General features: G+C 61.6%; 1 protein-coding gene across 2 annotated transcripts; it reads right to left on the bottom strand.

Moving 5' to 3' along the window:
• Positions 1 to 3,170: 3,170 nt before the first annotated feature.
• Positions 3,171 to 11,140, bottom strand: LOC116575244 (cytochrome P450 11B1, mitochondrial-like). Of its 2 annotated transcripts, XM_032316512.1 has the most exons (9): positions 10,902 to 11,140; positions 10,344 to 10,499; positions 6,424 to 6,623; positions 6,079 to 6,282; positions 5,649 to 5,803; positions 4,407 to 4,573; positions 3,896 to 3,974; positions 3,602 to 3,799; positions 3,171 to 3,337 (listed from the first exon to the last, which is right to left on the bottom strand). In XM_032316512.1, the coding sequence occupies exons 1-9, from the start codon at positions 11,138 to 11,140 to the stop codon at positions 3,224 to 3,226; spliced, it is 1,512 nt and encodes a 503-aa protein (XP_032172403.1). In that variant the 3' UTR covers positions 3,171 to 3,223. The 2 variants fall into 2 exon arrangements, with proteins under 2 accessions (XP_032172403.1, XP_032172404.1); XM_032316513.1 differs by lacking the exon at positions 3,602 to 3,799.
• Positions 11,141 to 18,023: the final 6,883 nt, after the last annotated feature.

The following is an 18,023-nucleotide window of genomic DNA, read 5'->3' as shown; positions in this document are numbered from 1 at the left end:
AAATATATCTTATTTATTTGACAGAGACAGCAAAAAGGAGTGGGGGGGACAAGCAGAGTGAGTAGGAGAGGGAGAAGCAGGTTCCCTTGGGGCAGGGAGCCCAATGCGGGGCTCAATCCTGGGGCCCTGGAATTACGACTGGAGCCGAAGGCAGACACTTCACTGAGCCACCTAGGCGCCCCTCAATTTTCCTTTTTTGAAGCCGATTCTGAGTGGTCCCTTCAGAAAGGTTCTGGATAATGAGAGGCTTGGCTGAAAAGTTTCATTCAGCGGGTACGCATGGCTGTGTGGTGGGCTGAGCCACGCCTCCGCCTCGGAAGTCATTCTCCTTGGTGCTGTGAGCACACTGTCCTCTTCTCCGAAAGCTAATGACCTCAGCACAAATGCACAGGACATTTGGCTGAGATTTTTTTTTGGGGGGGGGGAGAAGTTTATTTATTTGAGAGACAAGAGAGAGGATGAGCAGAAGCAGAGTGGGAAGCAGACTCCCCAGTGAGCAGGGAGCCTGACGTGGGGCTCGATCCCAGAACCTGAGGATCATGACCAGAGCTGAGTGCAAGCCACGGAGCCACCCAGGCGCCCCACATCATTTGTTTTGTAGTGTTCAAGGATTGTAGCGTTCAAGGATTGCTAGTTGTGTGTAATACCTAGTGCTCATCAGATCACATGTTCTTTTTTCCGTTAAGATTTTATTTCTTTGTCAGAGAGCGAGCGAGCGAGCGTGTGGGCACAAGAGGGGAAGCAGGAGAGGGAGAGGCAGACTCCCCACTGAGCAGGAAACCCGATGCAGGGCTTGATCCCAGGACCCTGGCATTGGGACCCGAGCTGAAGGCAGACACCTAACCTTCGGAGCCACCCCGGCACCCCAGGACAGGACTTTGAAAGACCACGGCGACACTGAAGACGTAGGGCGGCAATGGTCTGTCTGGCAGTATCGCGACAAGAGAAGGAAGCTGATGTCCACAAGGCGGGAGGGACACCTGTTCCCGCCCGACAACCAGGAGAAACGCCCTCATGCTGGCTTAGGGTTCTTGTCACTCACGTCCTCGGGGAACCCTCACGCTGAGGGATGAACACAGGACGTGGCCCTGGGCAGGGGACCATGCTTGGGTGACTGGAAGAAGCCAGAGAAACGCCCATGGGCAGTGCCGCCTCAACCCAGGCCCCCTCTGGCCAAAGAACAGGTGCCCTGCTTGGGGACATCCATGATGTGAAGGTCTAGGCAGTCTGTGCATGGGAAGTCCTGACGAGACAGGAGTGAGGATCATCAAGCTGGGTCTCTCCAGATCGCCTGGACCATTTCCAGAAAGAGCCCAGGGACATCCACCGCCCAAGGCCTCAGGGAATCCCAAGCGGGACTCACGGGAAGGGACTGCCACGAGCGATCGCACAGTGAGACATCGGGAGCCACGCGAAACGAGAGATGACCTTGACCCCGAGACCCGTTACTGGGAGGTCATTTCCAAGATGTGTGCGGTCACTGCCAACCCAAGGTCCTCCGCTGGGGGGAAGGGGTGCGGGGAGGGCCTGACAGGCGGGGGTCGCAGGGCGCCTCTGCCCGGGGGAGCTGCGAGGCTGTGCAGCAGGAGGGACCCTCTGAGCCTCGGCTTCCCGGCCTGGCCCGCACGCATGAGCTCCTCGCTCCCCTGGAGGGCTGCAGGGACCATGAGGTGAACACGTGTGCTGCCCGCAACAGAGGATCCCTCCGGCCGAGCCTCTTCCGTTCCAGGCCCGCCCTCTCTCCCGCGATCCCACAGAGCAGGGCCGCAAACAAGGAAGGGACTTTGGAGCCGCGGGAGAAGCCGGAGCTGCTGACTGAGCGCCTGCTGCAGCAGAGAGCTGGGCCCCTTCCAGACCCAACCTTGCTGTGTCCTCCCCGGGGCCTGGGGGGTGGGAATTCTCCAGCAGAATGCCCACGGGACGCACTCGAGGCTCAGAGGGGTGAAGGGCCGGGCGCGATGGAAGGGCCAGGCCCGCGTGTGCCTGTGCCCGCCGGGTCCGGGAGCTGCTCTCTTCTCCACGGCTCCACGGCCCCTTGAGCCGTGCCTGGCGGGAGCGGGAGAAGCCCACGCCCCCCGCTGCGGCCCTTCTCCGCGGCCCGTGGAGCCAGAAGGGTGCACATCGCCTCCCTCCTGCAGGGAATCTGGGCAGGACCAGATGCCCGAGGGGCCCTCAGTGCAGGCAGGGCGGGCCAGACCAGGGTGGAGGGCAGCCCCTCCTCCTCACTGCCTTGCCTGGTTCTCCCCGGGTGAGGTGGGGGTGGGGTGGGGACGGAGGGCGAGCACAGCGACCCCACCCCCCAGCTTGGACTCCCGGTCCCCTTTCGACTCGCGGGTGTCACCTGGCCCCAGGCCGCGTGGGACGCACTGCTCGCTCCTGCCAGCTAGGAGACCCCAGCCGACTCTCAGCTGTTCAGAGCCTCTTCCTCCCAGGTCAGGGCTGGCCCCTGTCCTGAGGGTCACTGCAAGAGGGCAGCCGGCACCGCACACGGAGGGCTTCATTAAAGGGAGCATGTGCCTGTGCCTGGCTGTTATGGCCCCAAGCCTTCTTCTAGAGACTCCTCTGAGGTCGGTCACCCTGCGGCCAGCCAGAGGAGTCCACCTCCACCCAGCTGTCAGAGGAGGATCATTGGCCCAGATGTCCCCGGCAGCTCCTTGGAGGCCATCCTTCCAGGACACACGACTCCCGACCCGCGCATCTGGTTCCCCGGCTGGGTGCTTCAGCCACAACCAGAGCCTGGCAGTGCCGGGAGGACCCAAGCAGCCTGAGCGCAACAGGTAAGGGGACTGAGAGCCCAGCTCGAAGCTCTGGGCCGGACGAGAGCAGTGCAGACAAGGAGTTTGAAGTGGCAACGGGCAAGACCGAAGGAGCCCCAGCTGTCAGCTCTTCATGGGGACAGAGTTGAGTACAGAGGCTGAGGGTTCCCCGAGAGACTAGACAGGGAGGCAGGCGCAGGGCGGGTCTGAAGACCCTGGAGCTAGTGTGGGGCGACTGGGCTCTAAGGCCCTCCGATGGTGCTCCTTGGTGGACAGGGCGCTGGCGGGACTGAGCACGCAGCCAGGACGTGCAACCGAGAGTCATCCCCGACCCTTCGAGCAAGGTGCTGGCCTGGCCGCACAGTGTCGCGGGGCAGGGAGCAGGGCTCTTGGGCGATAACAGGGTGGCCTGGGGTCAGGCAGGGAGGGGCTGGTGGCGCGGCTGTCCCCACAGCATGGTGACGTGACTAGTTGATGGCCCGGAAGGTGAGGAGCGGGAGGGTGGAGGGGATCAGGATGAACTGGTACGTCATCTTTATATCCTCCTGCGTGAGGGTCTCCACCAGGAAGTGGTTCAGCACCTAGGACAGAGGCGCGGCTTCCACCTGCACAGCTGCGCAGCCTGGGGTCTGGCCCAGCCTCCCCCTCCTCCTCCTTCCTGGGCCCTGCTCCGTGGGCTGCGTGCCGTGGGCTGCGTGCCGTGCCGTGCCGGGGAAGCCAGTGGTTCCCAGCCAGGCCGCCCAGCACGCCCACCCCTCACCCCACTCACTTCCCCCCACCCCCACCCTGGGCCGGGCCCGGGCAGTGGCATGTCATTGCGGCCAGGGCAGCCCTGGCCTGCTCACGTGGTGCAGCAGCAGCAGCATCTCTGTCTCTGCCAGGCGCCGCCCCAGGCACTGGCGCAGGCCGAAGCCGAAGGCCAGGCTGGGGGACCTGGTGCCAGAGCTCCTGCTGTCCAGCCAGCGCCTGGGATGATAGCGCTCCGGCCTCGGGAACACAGAGGGGTTTCGACCCAGGGAGTAGAGCAGCACCTTGACCACGGTCTGTAGAGAGGTGGGGAGGGGCAGCGTCAGCGCCTCGCTGCGGACAAAGGTCAGCCGGGCCTGGCGTCTGCTGCAGGGGCTGGGGGCCCCACTCACCCCTGCCGGGATGTGGTAGTTCTGCAGCACCACGTCCGAGCCCACCTGCCGGTCCAGTGAGATGCCCACGGGGTACAGCCTGTGCACAGGGGCGTCCAACGGGGACCTCAGCTTCACCCGGACCCTCGCTTGCGTTCTGCGGCCTTCCTAGCCCAGGAGGCACCGGCGAGGGCGAGGGGAGCTCCCCGCCACGCCCACAGGTGGCTTCGGGCACTGGGAAGCCCAGACCATGAGGGGCGGGCTCCCTGCACCTCCGGAGCCCAGGCAAAGCTCTCCTGGCCTGAGCGGTCCGGCCGAGGAGGGCGCAGCCGAGGGGGCGCCCAGGGCGCTGAAGCGGGATCCCAGGGAGAGAAGCGCCCCTATCCCTCAGGGAGAAGAAGAGGAGCTACAGGGCACGCATCTGGGGCAAAGCTGCTCGTCAGCCCCAGGATCTGTCTGCAGGTCCGCTGAGCACGGCTCTCCAGACACTGGGGCCGGGGCACCGGGGCAGCCAGGGTCCTGCCACACCCACCTCAAGGTCTCCTTGAGGGCCGCCCGCAGCAGGGGCAGCTCTGTGGTTGCCCTCTGGGGATTCTCAGTGATCCCGGCCTCGGCCACCAGGCTCTCCTGGCGTAGGGCCTGCTGCACGTCAGGGTTCCGCGCCAGCTCGAAGAGAGTCATCAGCAAGGGGTAGGCCGTCTGCGGGAGCCACGGTGCGGGGCTCAGACCCTGGCACAGGCCACGCACCTCCGACCCCAGGGGCTCTCCCCCAGGAAGACGCCCTTCCCCCGGGGGTGGACGTGCGTGCCCAGGGAAGCACCGACCCTGGGGATCTGAGACCTCAAGATCTAACCCTCGCCTCATCTGCTTCCACTGAATCCCTCAGGGAAGGTGTCCCCATGTTTGGTGAAGACCCAGGCCGCCTCCTCCCATCCCCCAGGGCCTGCTTCTCACCCTCCTCGGGGGTCCGTCTACTCAAGTGTATAGGTATGGGGGGTGCGGGGGTGCAGCCCTTCATCCCCAGACCCCTTGGCACCCACTGCGTCCTGTCCCCTGGGCTCCCATAGGCAGGTCAGCCCAGACCCCGGGGTCCCAACAGGAACGGGCCACCCTGGACCCTCAGTGGCCGAACCGCAGCCTCTGCTCATGGGCTTTCTCCAGCCAGCGCTCTGTGCCTCCGCTCAGAAGCCTGCGGGCCTGGCCCAGAGCAGGACCTCAGGGATGCTGGCAGATGAGGGTTGGCTTAGGGCAGGAGGCTCACGGCACTCCACACCCTGGGACCTGCCTGCACCTCCCTACAGCACCCCGGCCCCGGGGCTGGGCTGCCAGCTGCTCTCTCTTCCACAAGCTGGAGCCTCCCCTGCCCTCTGTGTCTTCAGCCCATCACCTCCGAAGCCTCTGTAGCGACCGCCCAACGGACCGCGGCCCCAGCAGGGGCTCCTTGTGCGGGCATTCCTGCTTGTGCGCACCCTTCCTTGTGCAGCGGCCCCTCGGCCCCCTCCTTCCCAGGGCCCAGACCTCGGCAGGGGTCTGCGCTGCTGCATGTTGCTGGGCCTCACCCATTCTGCACTGGGCCTGGAGCACGCTTCCCTCCAGAGCGTCTGCAAACCCTTCCCTGGGAAGATCAGCTCTGGAGTGCTCTCCCCCCCAACCCCCTCAGATCAGAGCCCTCCATCCGCTCCAAACAGGGCCTGTGGGAGCCACGCGGCATGGGGGTCTCTGCCTGCAGTCAGGAGGCTCCGAGTGCTAGGGCAGGGCTGGCTGCCGGCCTGACCGTGTCCACGCTCCCGGTGGTGAGTTCGATGGAGTTGGCCCTGACTGCCTCCAGGGTCATGTCCGCGTGCATCAGCAGCTCCCCCACGATGCCGCTGTAGTGCTGTGGGCCGCCGAGGGCCAACTCCTGGTAGATTTTCTGGATGGCATTGTTGGCTGTGCGGAAGGGAGAACAGGGGCTTGGGCCGGGTGCTGGGCAGCACCTGTCCCCATGCCGCCACCTGGCAGCCCCCCCACCCCCAAGACTCCCTGTTCCTGCGCCAGATACTCAGGACCGGCCCAGCCCAGCCTCCCTGCCAAGTCTCTTGGGCCCCGAGGACAACATGAGCCCAGAGAAGTGGCTTCAGCGCCCCCCACCCCGATTTCGGTGAGTGGCTACTGGGGGCCCTGGTGTCCTTGCTACCCGGCACTGCCCCGTCTCTGGGCCTCACCGTACTGGAAGATGTAGTCCCAGGACTCGAAGTGCTCCTTCCACACCCTGGCGCTCGTCCAGCGTGACAGGTCCCTGGGCATGAACATGAGCTGCGCGGTGGACTTCAACATGGCCTCCAGGGCCCGGATGAACTGCAGGCTGGCAGGACTCGGGCTAGGGCCGAGGAGGCCCAGCCGCTCTCCAAAAAGGGCTAAATTGCTGGCTGAGGAGAGGGTATGGCTGCTGAGCCTCGGGCAGCCGATGGCCTCACGGGGGCCTCCTGCAGCACACCCACACGGTCCCAGTCCAGTTCCTGGCTGCCCCTGCCCCTGCCCCTGCCCCACAGAGCCCGGCACCTCCCTACCTTCTACGGTGTAGTTGAGGATGCTCGGCTGGATGTCCAGCGTCAGACTGCCCCGGGCATTCTGCAGCACTCTTGACTTCAGGGCCTTTGAGAAATCCCTCGCCACCCTGTCCACCATGGGGATGTACTTCTGCACCGCCTGCGGCGACAGCACGTCCGGGTTGAGCTTCAGCCGGTTCGCGCGCCATTCGGGCCCGTTTCTGGAGAGCAGAGACAGGAGCTTCAGGGAAGCCGGAGTCAGCCGCTCGGGGCCAGCCCCGGACACATCTTCTCCGGATGGGGTGTGGCGGGGGGCGCGGACAGGGAGCTGCCTGCTGGGCCTGAGGGGCAGATGCCTGCCTGTCGGCCTCAGCCGCAGCCCTTTCTCTGAGGGAAGCCTTGCGTGCTGTGCCCAGCGTGCTCCCGTCCAAAGAGGGGCTGACCCAGAACTTCTGCCTGGCCACGCCACGAGTGGGTTCCTGGCGTTCACTCGTGCACACCTACAGGTCCCCTGCTGGCCCGTCAGCACCCGTCTGGGCCGTCCCTGTCCCGGGAGGAAGGAGGGAGGGGCGACTTCCTGTCCGCCTTTGCCACCCTGCTCACACCAGGCCCCAGAGGCAGAGGCCCGGGGCCCGCTTCACTCCCACCCTCCCCGTTGCTGAGAGTGCTACCCCTGTGCCAGTCACACCTAGTCCGCCCCGGCCCGTCTCCTGGTCCTCCAGGGCAGGAGCCAAACCACGGGTCCTGCCACGTGCTCAGAACAGAGCCCAGAATTGTACTTCTTCCTTTCCCAGCTGCATGACTTTTGTTTCTTTTTCTTGTCTGATCGCTGTGGCTACACCTCGAGTGGGTAAAGAAGCAGTGATAAAATGTTCTCCCCGCCTGTAGATGGCATGAGACTGTATAGAGGGAAAGCCCTAAAGCGTCCAGCAGTGAAACCAACACAAAACAAAAAGAACTGACAATGGAATTCAGTCAGGCCGCAGGACACAGAATCAATACCCAGAAACCTGCTGGATTTCTGTACACTCATGAGAAGTAGCAGTAAGAGTATGAAGAAAACAGTCCCATGTACGGTCGCACCCAAAATAACAAAATATCTAGGAATACGCTGAACCAAGGAGGTACGAGCCCCGTAGTCAGAAAAGTCTACGGCACAGATGAAAGAAACAGAAGGAAATGGAAAGCCATCCCAGGCTCATGGTAAGGAAGAACCAGTCTTGTTAAAATGTCCGTGCTGCCCAAAGCAATCTACAGGTTCGCTGCAATCCTTATCACAAGAGCAACATTTTTCACGGACTAGAACAACGAATGCTAAAATTTGGAGGGGACCCCAATAGACCTTGACTAGCCAAGGCAACCTTGAGGAAGAAGAAGGAAGCCGGAACCCCGGAGCCCCAGATTTCCACCCAGACGACAAAGCGCTAGCGATCAGTTCTGTGTGGTGCTGGCACAGAAGCAGGCACACCCATCGATGAAGGAGCATAGGAAGCCCAGAAGCAAACCCATGATTGGACGGTCCACTGTATGGCCGACCTATGACGAAGGCGGCAAGGACACCCGATGGGGAACGACCGTCTCTTCAACAAATGGCGCTGGGAAAGCTGGACAGCCCCAAGCAGAAGAATGAAACCGGACCACTGCCTTACGCCACACAGAAAAATAAACTTGAAATGGATGAGAGACCCGCGTGTGAGACCTGAAACCACAAAACTCCTAGAAGACAAGGCAGGCAGTAATGACTCTGCCACGGGCCACAGAAACATTTTTCTAGATGTGTCTCCGGAGACAAGGGAAAGAAAAGCAAAATTAAGCTATCTGCACCTTGCCACAATTTGGAAAGGTTTTGCCCAGCGAAGAAACCATCAACAGAAGGAAAAGGGGGAAGCTCCTGATTGGCGGAAGATACTTGCCAGTGGTACGTATGATAACCTTAATATCTAAAGCATACAAAGAACCCAAGCAGCAGCACACCGAGCAAACACACTATCCCATTAAAAATGGCAGAAGACCGGAAGAGACCTTCTTCCACGGAAGACCTCGCAATGGCCAACAGACACGTGAGCAGGCGCTCAGCAGCACCCATCATCAAGGAGGTCCGCGTCAGCTGTAAGGACACATCACCTCCCAGTGGTCAGACGGCTAAAATCAGAATCACAAGAAACAAGGGGCGTTGGCGAGGATGTGGAGAGAGGGGAACCCTTGTGTGCCGTTGGTGGGAATGCAGACGGGTGCAGCCCCTCTGGAGAAAAGTGTGGAGGTCCCTCAAAAAGCTAAAACGAGTTCCACTACTGGTCATTTGCCCAAAGACAATGAAACCACAAATGCGACGAGATACCTGCCCCCTGTGTTTCCTGCAGCACGGTTTCCGATGGCCCGGACAGGGATACAGAGAGATACTCGTCCACATGATGGGGTACTACTCGGTCCCTAAAAGGAATGGGATCTTGGCCATTTGCGAGCCCATGGATGGACGCAGAGGGTATTAGGCTAAGTGAGAAATGTTAGTCAGGGTAAGACAGATTAGTATAAGGTTTCGCTCACGTATGGAATTGAACAAAGCAAATGAACAAAGACACAGAGAGATCAAACCAAACGCGGAGTCTTAAATCCAGACAACAAACTGTGGTTGCAGGAGCGGGGAATTCGGGGGTGGGGGACGGGGACCCAGAGTGCGCGCGTCGGGGTGAGCGCTGAGCAGCACATGGAAGTGTTGAGTTTTCCACCGGACCCCGGGTCCTCGTGCGCGAGTTCATGGGAGGACACGTCCGTGAGCCGGAAGTAGCCGCAAGAGGAGAACAGGAGCGGAACAGGAGAGGGAGGGGAGGAAGAGAAGGGGAGACAGGCTAAGAAGAGGGGGAGGGGAGGAGGGGGAGGAGGGGGGGAGGGGGTGAGGAGGAGGAGGGGGAGGGTGAGGAGGAGGAGGAGGAGGAGCTGGGGAGGAGGAGGAGGGGGAGGGGGAGGAGAGAAGCGTTCTCCCCCACAGGCTGATGAGGACACGGTTGGACCAGTTTTCTCCCAGGGCACCAGGGCCCAGGCCAGTATGGACGGAAGCCCTCAGCGCACGGCGGGGAGGCCCCTGCATTCTCAGCCACACTCAAGCAGAAACACCTTCTTGGCTTCAGCTGGCCGCCGGCAGGTCGTCAGAACGATCGCGTGCACACACGTGCACACTTGCACACCAGCGCACACACGTACCCCCGGAGAGATGCGCATACCACAGCGGGACGCCTGCACATGCGCTCGCTGACCAGGACGACACGCGTGAGCACGCCCACAATCCCCACACGCACCGCTGCCACAGCACAGCTGGAGCGCTCAACCCACGCGCACACGGAGACACGCGCACGTATGTAGCACTCACAGCGCACACCTACTCCGAGGCTGCGGACAGCTCCAGCCAGGAAGCCACACACACACAGGCACATGCACAGGCTCACGCTCGCACGGGCACCCGCTTAGAGTTTCGCTTCTGAACAAGGGCGCCTTTCCTACTGCCTGCCCTCTCCCCACCCCAGCCTCCCCATCCTGAGCTACCTGCGCTCACCTCGAAGTCCCACAGGGGACCTCGTGCAGAGGGCTGCAGTCCGGGGGGGCCCTCAGGCTGACATGGACGCCTGGCCGGTGACCCCTCCCCCAGGCCTGGGCGTCCCAACCTATAGGAAGGGAGAAGCCCACCCTGCCGGGACAACGCGCGGAGGCGGGTGCAGAGTGGGTGCTCCCTAGTGCCAGTGGTCATCCTTCCTGGGGTCCCACAGCCCCTTCCCACCCCTGCGACACACAGGGCCCACCTGCTCTCAGGATGTCCCTGGCCAGGGGCGCTTGTGGGCTTCTGGACCTGGCTGGACCCTGCACTGGGACGCGCGCCACCTGTGCCCCCCTCCCCCGCCCCGGCCCCGTCCCCCGCCCACCCCGCCACTGCCACCCCGCCTGGCTCTCACAGCAAGAACACGCCACATTTGTGCCCACGATGCTGTCGGTAGGCCAGCCAGGGATCCAGGAGCGGCCGCCAGGGCTGAGGGCTCTCGGCCCGCTGCAGGCTCTCCACATCCTCGGGCAGCATCACGTACACCATGTGTGTCCCTCCCACGTCATACCTGCGGGACAAAGCTCAGATCCCTGCCAGAGGGGCCTGCCCTCCCCTGGGCCTCGTTCAGCAGCACCAAGCCGGCCTGTCTCCGGGGGCCTCTCCCTTCCAGAACAGGCGCTCCCTCCCGCTGTCTAAGGCAGGAAGCCTCTGGGGCTCTGCTGTCTCACTCCGCCCGGCCTGCCAGGGACTGCTCCGTCCTCACTGAGAGCCGCCGCCTCCACGGTCAAAGGCCCAGAGCAGCCACCGCTCGGCTCCCACCCTGCCTTCGTGAGGGCGCAGACAGAGCCCAGGCCAAGGGCGCCCGGCGGGGACGTGGCAGCGCTGGTGCAAGGCGCCCGGCCGGGACTCAGCCGTCTGGAGGGACAGCCGGTTAGGGTGCTCTCGGCCAGGCGGGCAGGAAGGGCTTTACCTGAAGATGGGCCCCAGCTCCTGGAAGGTCCGGTGCATCTCCAGGTGGAGGTTCTCGGAGCCCTGCTCCTTCCAGATCTGCAGCAGCCTCAGCCACTTGTTGCCGGGGCACTGGGGGATGGCTTCGAAGGGCAGCACCGCCTTGGGGGCCTGAGCGGCTCTGGTGCCCAGTGTGCGTGCACAGCTCAGGGACAGCCGGCGCCCTGCCAGCCACCGGCGTGCCTTTGCCCCCAGTGCCATTCTGAAGCTCCCTCCGCCCCTGGGCAGCGCAACCCTTTTATCTCGCCAGGAGGCCTGGAGCGGCCGACCTGACCACGTCACGGGAGAAGCTGTCCCTGGACCAGGCCAGGAAACCCAAGGCAGGGGTCAGGGCTGGAGGCCTCCGGCTGGAGGCAGAGGAAAGAGATGGATGGGTGCCTTGTCTCCCACTGACGCAAGACCTGCGGGCGGGTGGCTGGTGAGAGCCTGTGCAGGGTCTGGCCTGGGGGCTCGGTGGGGTCGGCCGGTCGGGGTAGGGGCCCTTCCGTCCTTCCCGTGGGGAATAGAGAGAGAGGAGAGCCGCCTGGGACAGGAGCTGGGGACGAGCGAGGGCCTCCATCCCATTAACGCACGGGCCTTTCTGTCTGCTCCTCCCCAGGCCTCTGGCTAGGTGCAGGGCACCGGGACTCAAACCAGGAGCCCTGAGCTGGCAAGAGTCCCCGAGTCCCCGCCAGTGAGGCCTTTCAGTGCTGGGGGTCAGTCAGAGGAACCCAGAGACACACCTGGGGATGGCACTGATGTGGCGGAGGCCCCGGGAGAGGCTCGCTCGCCTTGGCCCAAGCTTGGCCGGCCCGCCCGGGCCTGTGCTCGGGGCCCACGCCCTCCCTTCTCCTCCTTCGGAAGGGGGCTCTCCCGGACGCAGACTCTGAGCGCAGGCCGGGGGCAGCGTGGAGTCTGTGCTGGGGGGTGCTGCGGGCGTGGGCTGTCCACCCTCTGCAGGCTGGGCCCGCGGGTCGGGGTCCAGGGCACCTATCCCCCCGATTCCTGGCAGCCTTCCCACGGCCGTCATTGTTCCCATGCCCAGACAAGGGGACAGAAGCCCCTCGCTCCTGCTACCTCCCAGGGTCGCCCTCCTGCTGAATCCGTTCCCTGCTCCCGCCCCTTCTGTGGGTTGGCGGCTTAGGGGAAGGTCTTCAGGTGCGGCGGCCGAGGAGTCAGGACGGCCAGGCAGGCCCCTTCAGCAAGCTGAGATGTGTGCGGTGCCTCAGCCCCGGAGGGGGCCCAAGCGGTCCTCGGGCAGAGAGGCAGGCTGGAGGCACATCGGCCCACGCCACGCCGGACACTCCTGTTGCCCGTGCCTGCCCGTGGGCCCTCTGCCTCCCGGCCCCTCCGGACCTCTGCTGCCCGTTCTCAGGCCTGACAGGGCTACCGCAAGGGGTCTGCTTTCCGTGTCCCCACACAGCCTGCCACGAGGACCTGGGGAGGCAGGTGGCCTGCAGCCAGCCTCTCCTGCCGAGAGGAACGGTGCAGCCGGCTCCATCAGGGAGGTGCCGGCGGCCGACGGTCCTGCACTTGCCCCGAAGTCCCGGTGTGGGCCGGCGCCCCAGCCCTGTGCCCGGGAGCAGGTTCCGGAAAACTCTTCCTGTGAAGCCTCCTCCTTGGTGCGCACCCAGGAGGGCTGCCAGTGCCGCTGCTGGGCTGCTGCCCCCACCCCATGGACCCACAGGCCTGGCAGGCCCTGGGGGGCGGGGCAGGGTGGCTGCTCTGAGGCAGAGCTGGGGGGCCAAGGCCCAAGCGGCCTGAGAGGGAGATCCCCAGCCCTGGCACTGCCCGTTCCTGCTGACAACGCTCCAGCGGGGGGTGGAGAAGGACACAGTCGGCGGCGGGCCAGGGCAAGGCCAGGCCAAGGTGTCCCTGAATGAGGCGGGCGCCCCAAGGCCCAGTGTCCGGAAAAAGAACCGTCCGCGGACGGGCACCCTGAGCCGCGGGCCCGCCTCTGCAAAAGAGCTGAGGTTGGCACGTGGGCTGCTGGGAGCAAGTCCGTCAGGGTCAGCCCTCCGCCCTCCCTGGGGCTTGGGTCCCAGCTGTCCACACTTTATATCTAGTCCTTCCCGGCCCCAACTGCAGAGACGGAGCCCGCCCCCAAGGGGCTTCTCTGACTCCCTCCCCTGGGCTGCGGGCAGCAAACCCAAGCCCGGCCTGGCCCCATCAGCTGCCTCGCAATGCCCACCGCACAGGTCATGGGGAACACGGGGGCCCCTCTTCTGGAAGCAGGGAGCTCCGCACAGAACATGCCCTGGTACCCGGGAGTCCCCGCCCCTCTATTTCCATTGTTGTGCCCGAGTTTTCCCCTCCGAGAGACCACCAAGGAGCCAAGCACCGATGCAATCACGCGAGGGTTTATTTGTCAAGCTTAAGCTTGGGCCCAAGTATACCCGACACAGCGGAGCAGGGACTCGGATGCGAGCTTGGTAAAGGCAGGGGTATTTATGGGTTCCTGCTACTAGAGCAGGGTGGGGATTCCCGGAACCAAAGCAGCGTGGGGCTTACGAAAGCGAAGTAGGGGAAAGTTCAGCCCTTGGGCACAGGGTCTGAGCCGGCTGCCCGGGCTGAGGTGGCCGTACTTATGCGAGAGCTAAGCCTGACGGGGGATGCCCTTAATGTTCTCGGCCTCCACGCCATGATACTATATTCCCAACATGGCATTATGTGTGCGCTGGTGCTCTAGGAGAACCGGGGAGAAACGGGGAACAAGTGCCCCCCGATGTCCGGTCGGGGGGAAAGGGCTGTCACGGCCGCGCGTGCGCACCACTGAAGGGGAAGCGATGGACGGGCCGGGCCGGGGCTGCCTCCCTCCCTTCCCCCTTCTGCCCCTCCCTCCTGCCCGCGCTCAGCAGGCATCACCACGTGACCGGTGCCAGAGAAGCGCCTCTTTGCCTTCCAAGCCGGTAGCCGGCTTCCCCGGGCGGGGGGCGGCGCTGCCCCAGGGCCTGCAGGGAGAAGCACCCGCAGCGAGGGCAGGGCCAGGGGGCCAGACAGACCCGAGTGACGAGGAGCACGTCTCAGCTGCTCACCGCGGCACCGCACGCTCCGCATCAGGTTTGAGCCCGGCCGGAAGCTAGACGCTGAAGTGCACTATATATGGCTGTTTAAGGTCAGGTCCCCCATGAGGTCTGGGGGAGACGGAGACCCCACGACGGGCCTTACGTTGGGGGGAACAGGGAGGTGGTGCGCTGGGAACGGGAGGTGGGGGAACTGCCCGCTCTTCTTCTAGGGCTGGGCTGGGTCCTTCCTTCCACTCCGAAGAGGGCCCCCGCGAGAAAGCAACAGACCTCGAGGCCTGTAGGCCAATGTCAGTGGTCCGCGGGCACCAGTGCGGGGAGCCTGCTCTGGCCGGGCAGGACCCAGTCAGGCCCCACGCTACTCCTGGGTCCCGGGGACAGGAGCGCTGCCCCCGCGGCAGGCTGCAGACCAGCAGAAGGCAGGCACCTGCTCAAATGCCCTGAAGCTCTGGACGGGAGCCCCTCCTACCAGACAGACGGACAGACCATCCCGAGCTCCCCTCCTCCCAGGCTGATCGCTGGCCGGTGGCAGACCGCCAATCCGCACGCCAGGCAGAGAGTGGCCCCCACAGTGGCCGGCAGCTCCTGCATCGAGCCTGGGCTCTCTGAGCGCCTCCTGTGGTGCTCGGGGAACACGAGGGGCTCCAAATGCAGTGTGCTGGCTTTTCAGCTTGTCCTTCCGTGCCGGACCAGCACCTGGGTCTGGCCTCGTGGGTGGCAGAGGTGACGTGGGGAGGACTCAGGCAGTGTTTCTCGAACGGACCAACAGCCCCGACGTGCAGACAGCAGTGGCCGCCCAGCGCCCTGTGCCTTCTCCCCGCTAGGTTCTTTGGGGCCCTCGGGTGCTTTTCCACAGAACATGGGTGTCTCCAACCTCTGGACCATTGTGCTTCCTGCTTCCCTGCCGGGATCAACTCTGAGAACTGCAGAGCTCACTGCTTTGAACTTGGGTCTCCGGGAGGCCGGTGCCCGCAGTGGGAGAGGGTGTGTGTGTGTGTGTGTGTGTGTGTGTGTGGGTATGTGTGTGCGTTCGTGCACGCGCACACACACCTCTTCCTCCCTCTGTCCCTCTGCCACCCAGCTTGCTCACCAGTGTGAGATGGGACAGCACGAGGCCATGAGAGGGCCGTTAGCGAATCTTGCCATCCGGAGTGGACGTCACTCTGTCCAAGCCAGGCAGCTGGACCGACCTGACGCTTTCTGCGCTGGGTGCTTCTCCGGCGTGGCTCTCCCTTGCAGTGTTCTGACGTCGCCAGCTGCGTCTGTATTCCGGGTGGTCAGTCGCTGGAGAAGACGCTGACAGCCCGAGGGCTGGTGAGGTGTGCTCATCACCACCCACGCCTGCCCGGGGGCCCCCATCCCTCTAGGCAGACTACTGAGCGGGTAGCAAGAGGGACCCATGCTGGCTCACCGGCCCGGGGCCCTGCCCTGGTCCACGGAAGACATGGGTGCACCTCCCACCCCAGCAGCACGGAGGCAGCCTTTTCCTTTGGCCACCGTCGCCTGCGATGTAAATTTCCGTCCTGCGACTCTCCGCCTCTCAGGAAGTGCATCGGAGACAGTGGCTCCTGGAGTGCCGTGCGGCGGTGTCTGGTTGCCCATCTCAACTCGGCGCCTTTTCCTCCCAAATTCATTCTGGTGGCATACGTGTGATAACTGATGTAGAATGATTATTCTTCACGTTCTGTTTTCAGATTACGCCATGTTTTCCGTTTGTCTCGCTTTCCCTGGTTTTAAGATGCGCAGAGTAAGAACTTGACCTTCTTGACCATTTTGTAGTGCTCAGCTCAGGGGTATTGAGTGCCATCAGCTCGCTCTGTGTCCATCACTGCTACCCTCTGCAAGTCTCTTCGCCCCATACAACGGAAGCGTTGTGCCGAGGAAACCATCCATACCTCCCATCTCCCTTGCCCTGCCCTTCAGCCCCCTTGGCACATCCTCCACGGTTCTTACTTTGAACGTTGCCTGTGCTTCCTCTTCCCTTGACCTCTTTGGCCTTCTCCCTACTTCTCTACACTGTGTCCTCCACTGGCCAAGCACTTGGGCCTCTGGCTGCATTTCCCATCTCTTTTCCTTTCTGTGAATTTCAGTTAAGGAACGTGTTTAGCTTTGTGAAAAAGAGTAAAGGTAAACCTTATGGATGTGGACTCTGGGAGCTAGAAGGGGACGCCAGAAGGGGTCCCTAGCCCTCCATGTCTGTCACAGGAAACACCATGAGTTATGGGACCCCGCAGGGAAAGATGGGGCTCCACACGAAGTCACCACCCCCTGCAGCACAGCCACCAGAAGCCAGCATCTGTCTGGAGCCCTGCTAGCCTCCGGTGGCCTTTCCTTCAATCCCACGCTCCCAGCGTCCTTCTTCTTCACCCGAAAGTAACATTCGTGCCCTTTGTTTGTGGGACTAGACTGTGGCTCAGCTGTTGCTTGCTCGTCCGGTCCTGCAATTCTCTGAAACTCCCATTTTGCTGGCAAAATCACGGCTGTGACATTGACAGCTTACACCCCCGTTTCTTACTCAGTCTTCACCTATGTGTAATGTGTAATATTTCACTTTCCTCAATTTTTTTGCTCAGCTCTTCCATTTCTCATTCCTAAGAGTTATCTGTAGAATTTTTTCTTTCAGGAAAATCCCCATACCATTTTTTGACTATGTCTTCTTCTTTTGTCGTGTTTTCTATGCTCTTCGTCTTCGTCTTCTTCTTTTAAGATTATTATTTGTTTAGTTGACCGACAGAGATCACAAGTAGGCAGAGAGCAGGCAGAGAGAGAGGGGGAAGCAGGCTCCCCGCTGACCAGTGAACCCGATGTGGGGCTCAATCCCAGGACCCCAGGACCATGACCGGAGCCGAAGGCAGAGGCTTTAAACCACTGAGCCACCCAGTCACCCCATATGCTCTTATTCTTCTATAAGCAAAGTTACTTGTGAGATGGTGGTCACTCCATGGCTTCGTGCCAATCCAGCGGTCACCTGACCCTCTAGTTTCACTCGGATTTCATTAAAGTGTTTATATTAGCTGCAGACCTATTCACAGAGACCTGACAGGCCAGAAAGGACTGGCATGATATATCTGGGCACTAAACAAGAAAAATATGCAGCCAACAATACTATATCCAACTAGGCTATCATTGAAAATAGTAGGACAGGTAAAAAGCTTCCAGGACAAAGAGAAACTAAAAGAATTTGTGATCACCAAACTAGAGCTACAGGAAATATTGAAAGGGGTCTTCTAAGCAAGGAGAGAGTGTCAAAGTAACATAGACCACAAGGGAACAAAGAGAATACACAGTAACAGTCACCTTACAGGCTTTACGATGGCACTAAATTCCTCTCTCCATCATTATCCTGAATGTAAAGGGACTAAATGCCCCATTCAAAAGACACAGCTTATCAGATTGGATAAAAAACAACAACAACAACAAAAAAACCCCAGATCAATGGATATGCTGTCTGCAAGAGACTCATCTTAGACCCAAAGACACCTCCCGATTTAAAGCGAGGGGGTGGAAAACTATTTACCACACTAAAGGATGTAAACAAACAAACAAACAAACAAACAAAAAACCTGTGGTAGCAATCCTTTTATCTGACAAAGACTGTAATAAGAGACGGGGAAGGACACTATGTCATACTAAAAAAGTCTATCCGACAAGATCTAACAACTGTAAATATATATGCCCCCGATATGAGAGCAGCCAATTTCCTAAGCCAATTAATAACAAAATCATGAAACACATCAAGAATAATACAACCATACTAGGGAATTTTAACAACCCCCTCAGTGAAATGGACAGATTGCTGCTGCCCCTCGGAACAATTTGTTACTTAAACTATAACCCCTGGAGGATTTTACTAGTTGCCAAGCACATTTAGATATGGCCTTAAGAAAAGCATATACTGGCAATGGGTCTTTGGGGAGAAGGATGATATACGACCGTGAATCTGGGCAGCTGGAGATGCCCGGCTCGCTCAGGGCAAAAGGCTGCCCCTTCACAGAAGCCGGGCAGCCGGGAACGCTGGCCCGCCCAGGGCAGAACGGCGCCTGCTTCAGGGAAGCCCAGCACATGGGAACGCCCGGTCAGCT

Source organism: Mustela erminea, chromosome 16, assembly GCF_009829155.1.
Source record: "Mustela erminea isolate mMusErm1 chromosome 16, mMusErm1.Pri, whole genome shotgun sequence".
NCBI classification, from domain to species: domain Eukaryota; kingdom Metazoa; phylum Chordata; class Mammalia; order Carnivora; family Mustelidae; genus Mustela; species Mustela erminea.
The sequence above is the reverse complement of the archived record's forward strand: the minus strand, read 5'-3'. Positions and strand labels throughout refer to the sequence as shown.

Bases quoted from the DNA above. Each gene is read 5' to 3' on its own strand.
- LOC116575244 (XM_032316512.1), bottom strand. From the start codon at position 11,140: ATGGCACTGGGGGCAAAGGCACGCCGGTGGCTGGCAGGGCGCCGGCTG. The intron at 3,800-3,895 runs GTGAGTGGGGCC...ACCTCTCTACAG, and splicing joins ACTACCACATCCCGGCAGGG to ACCGTGGTCAAGGTGCTGCT. The intron at 3,338-3,601 runs GTGAGCAGGCCA...CCTCTGTCCTAG, and splicing joins TGCTGCTGCTGCTGCACCAC to GTGCTGAACCACTTCCTGGT.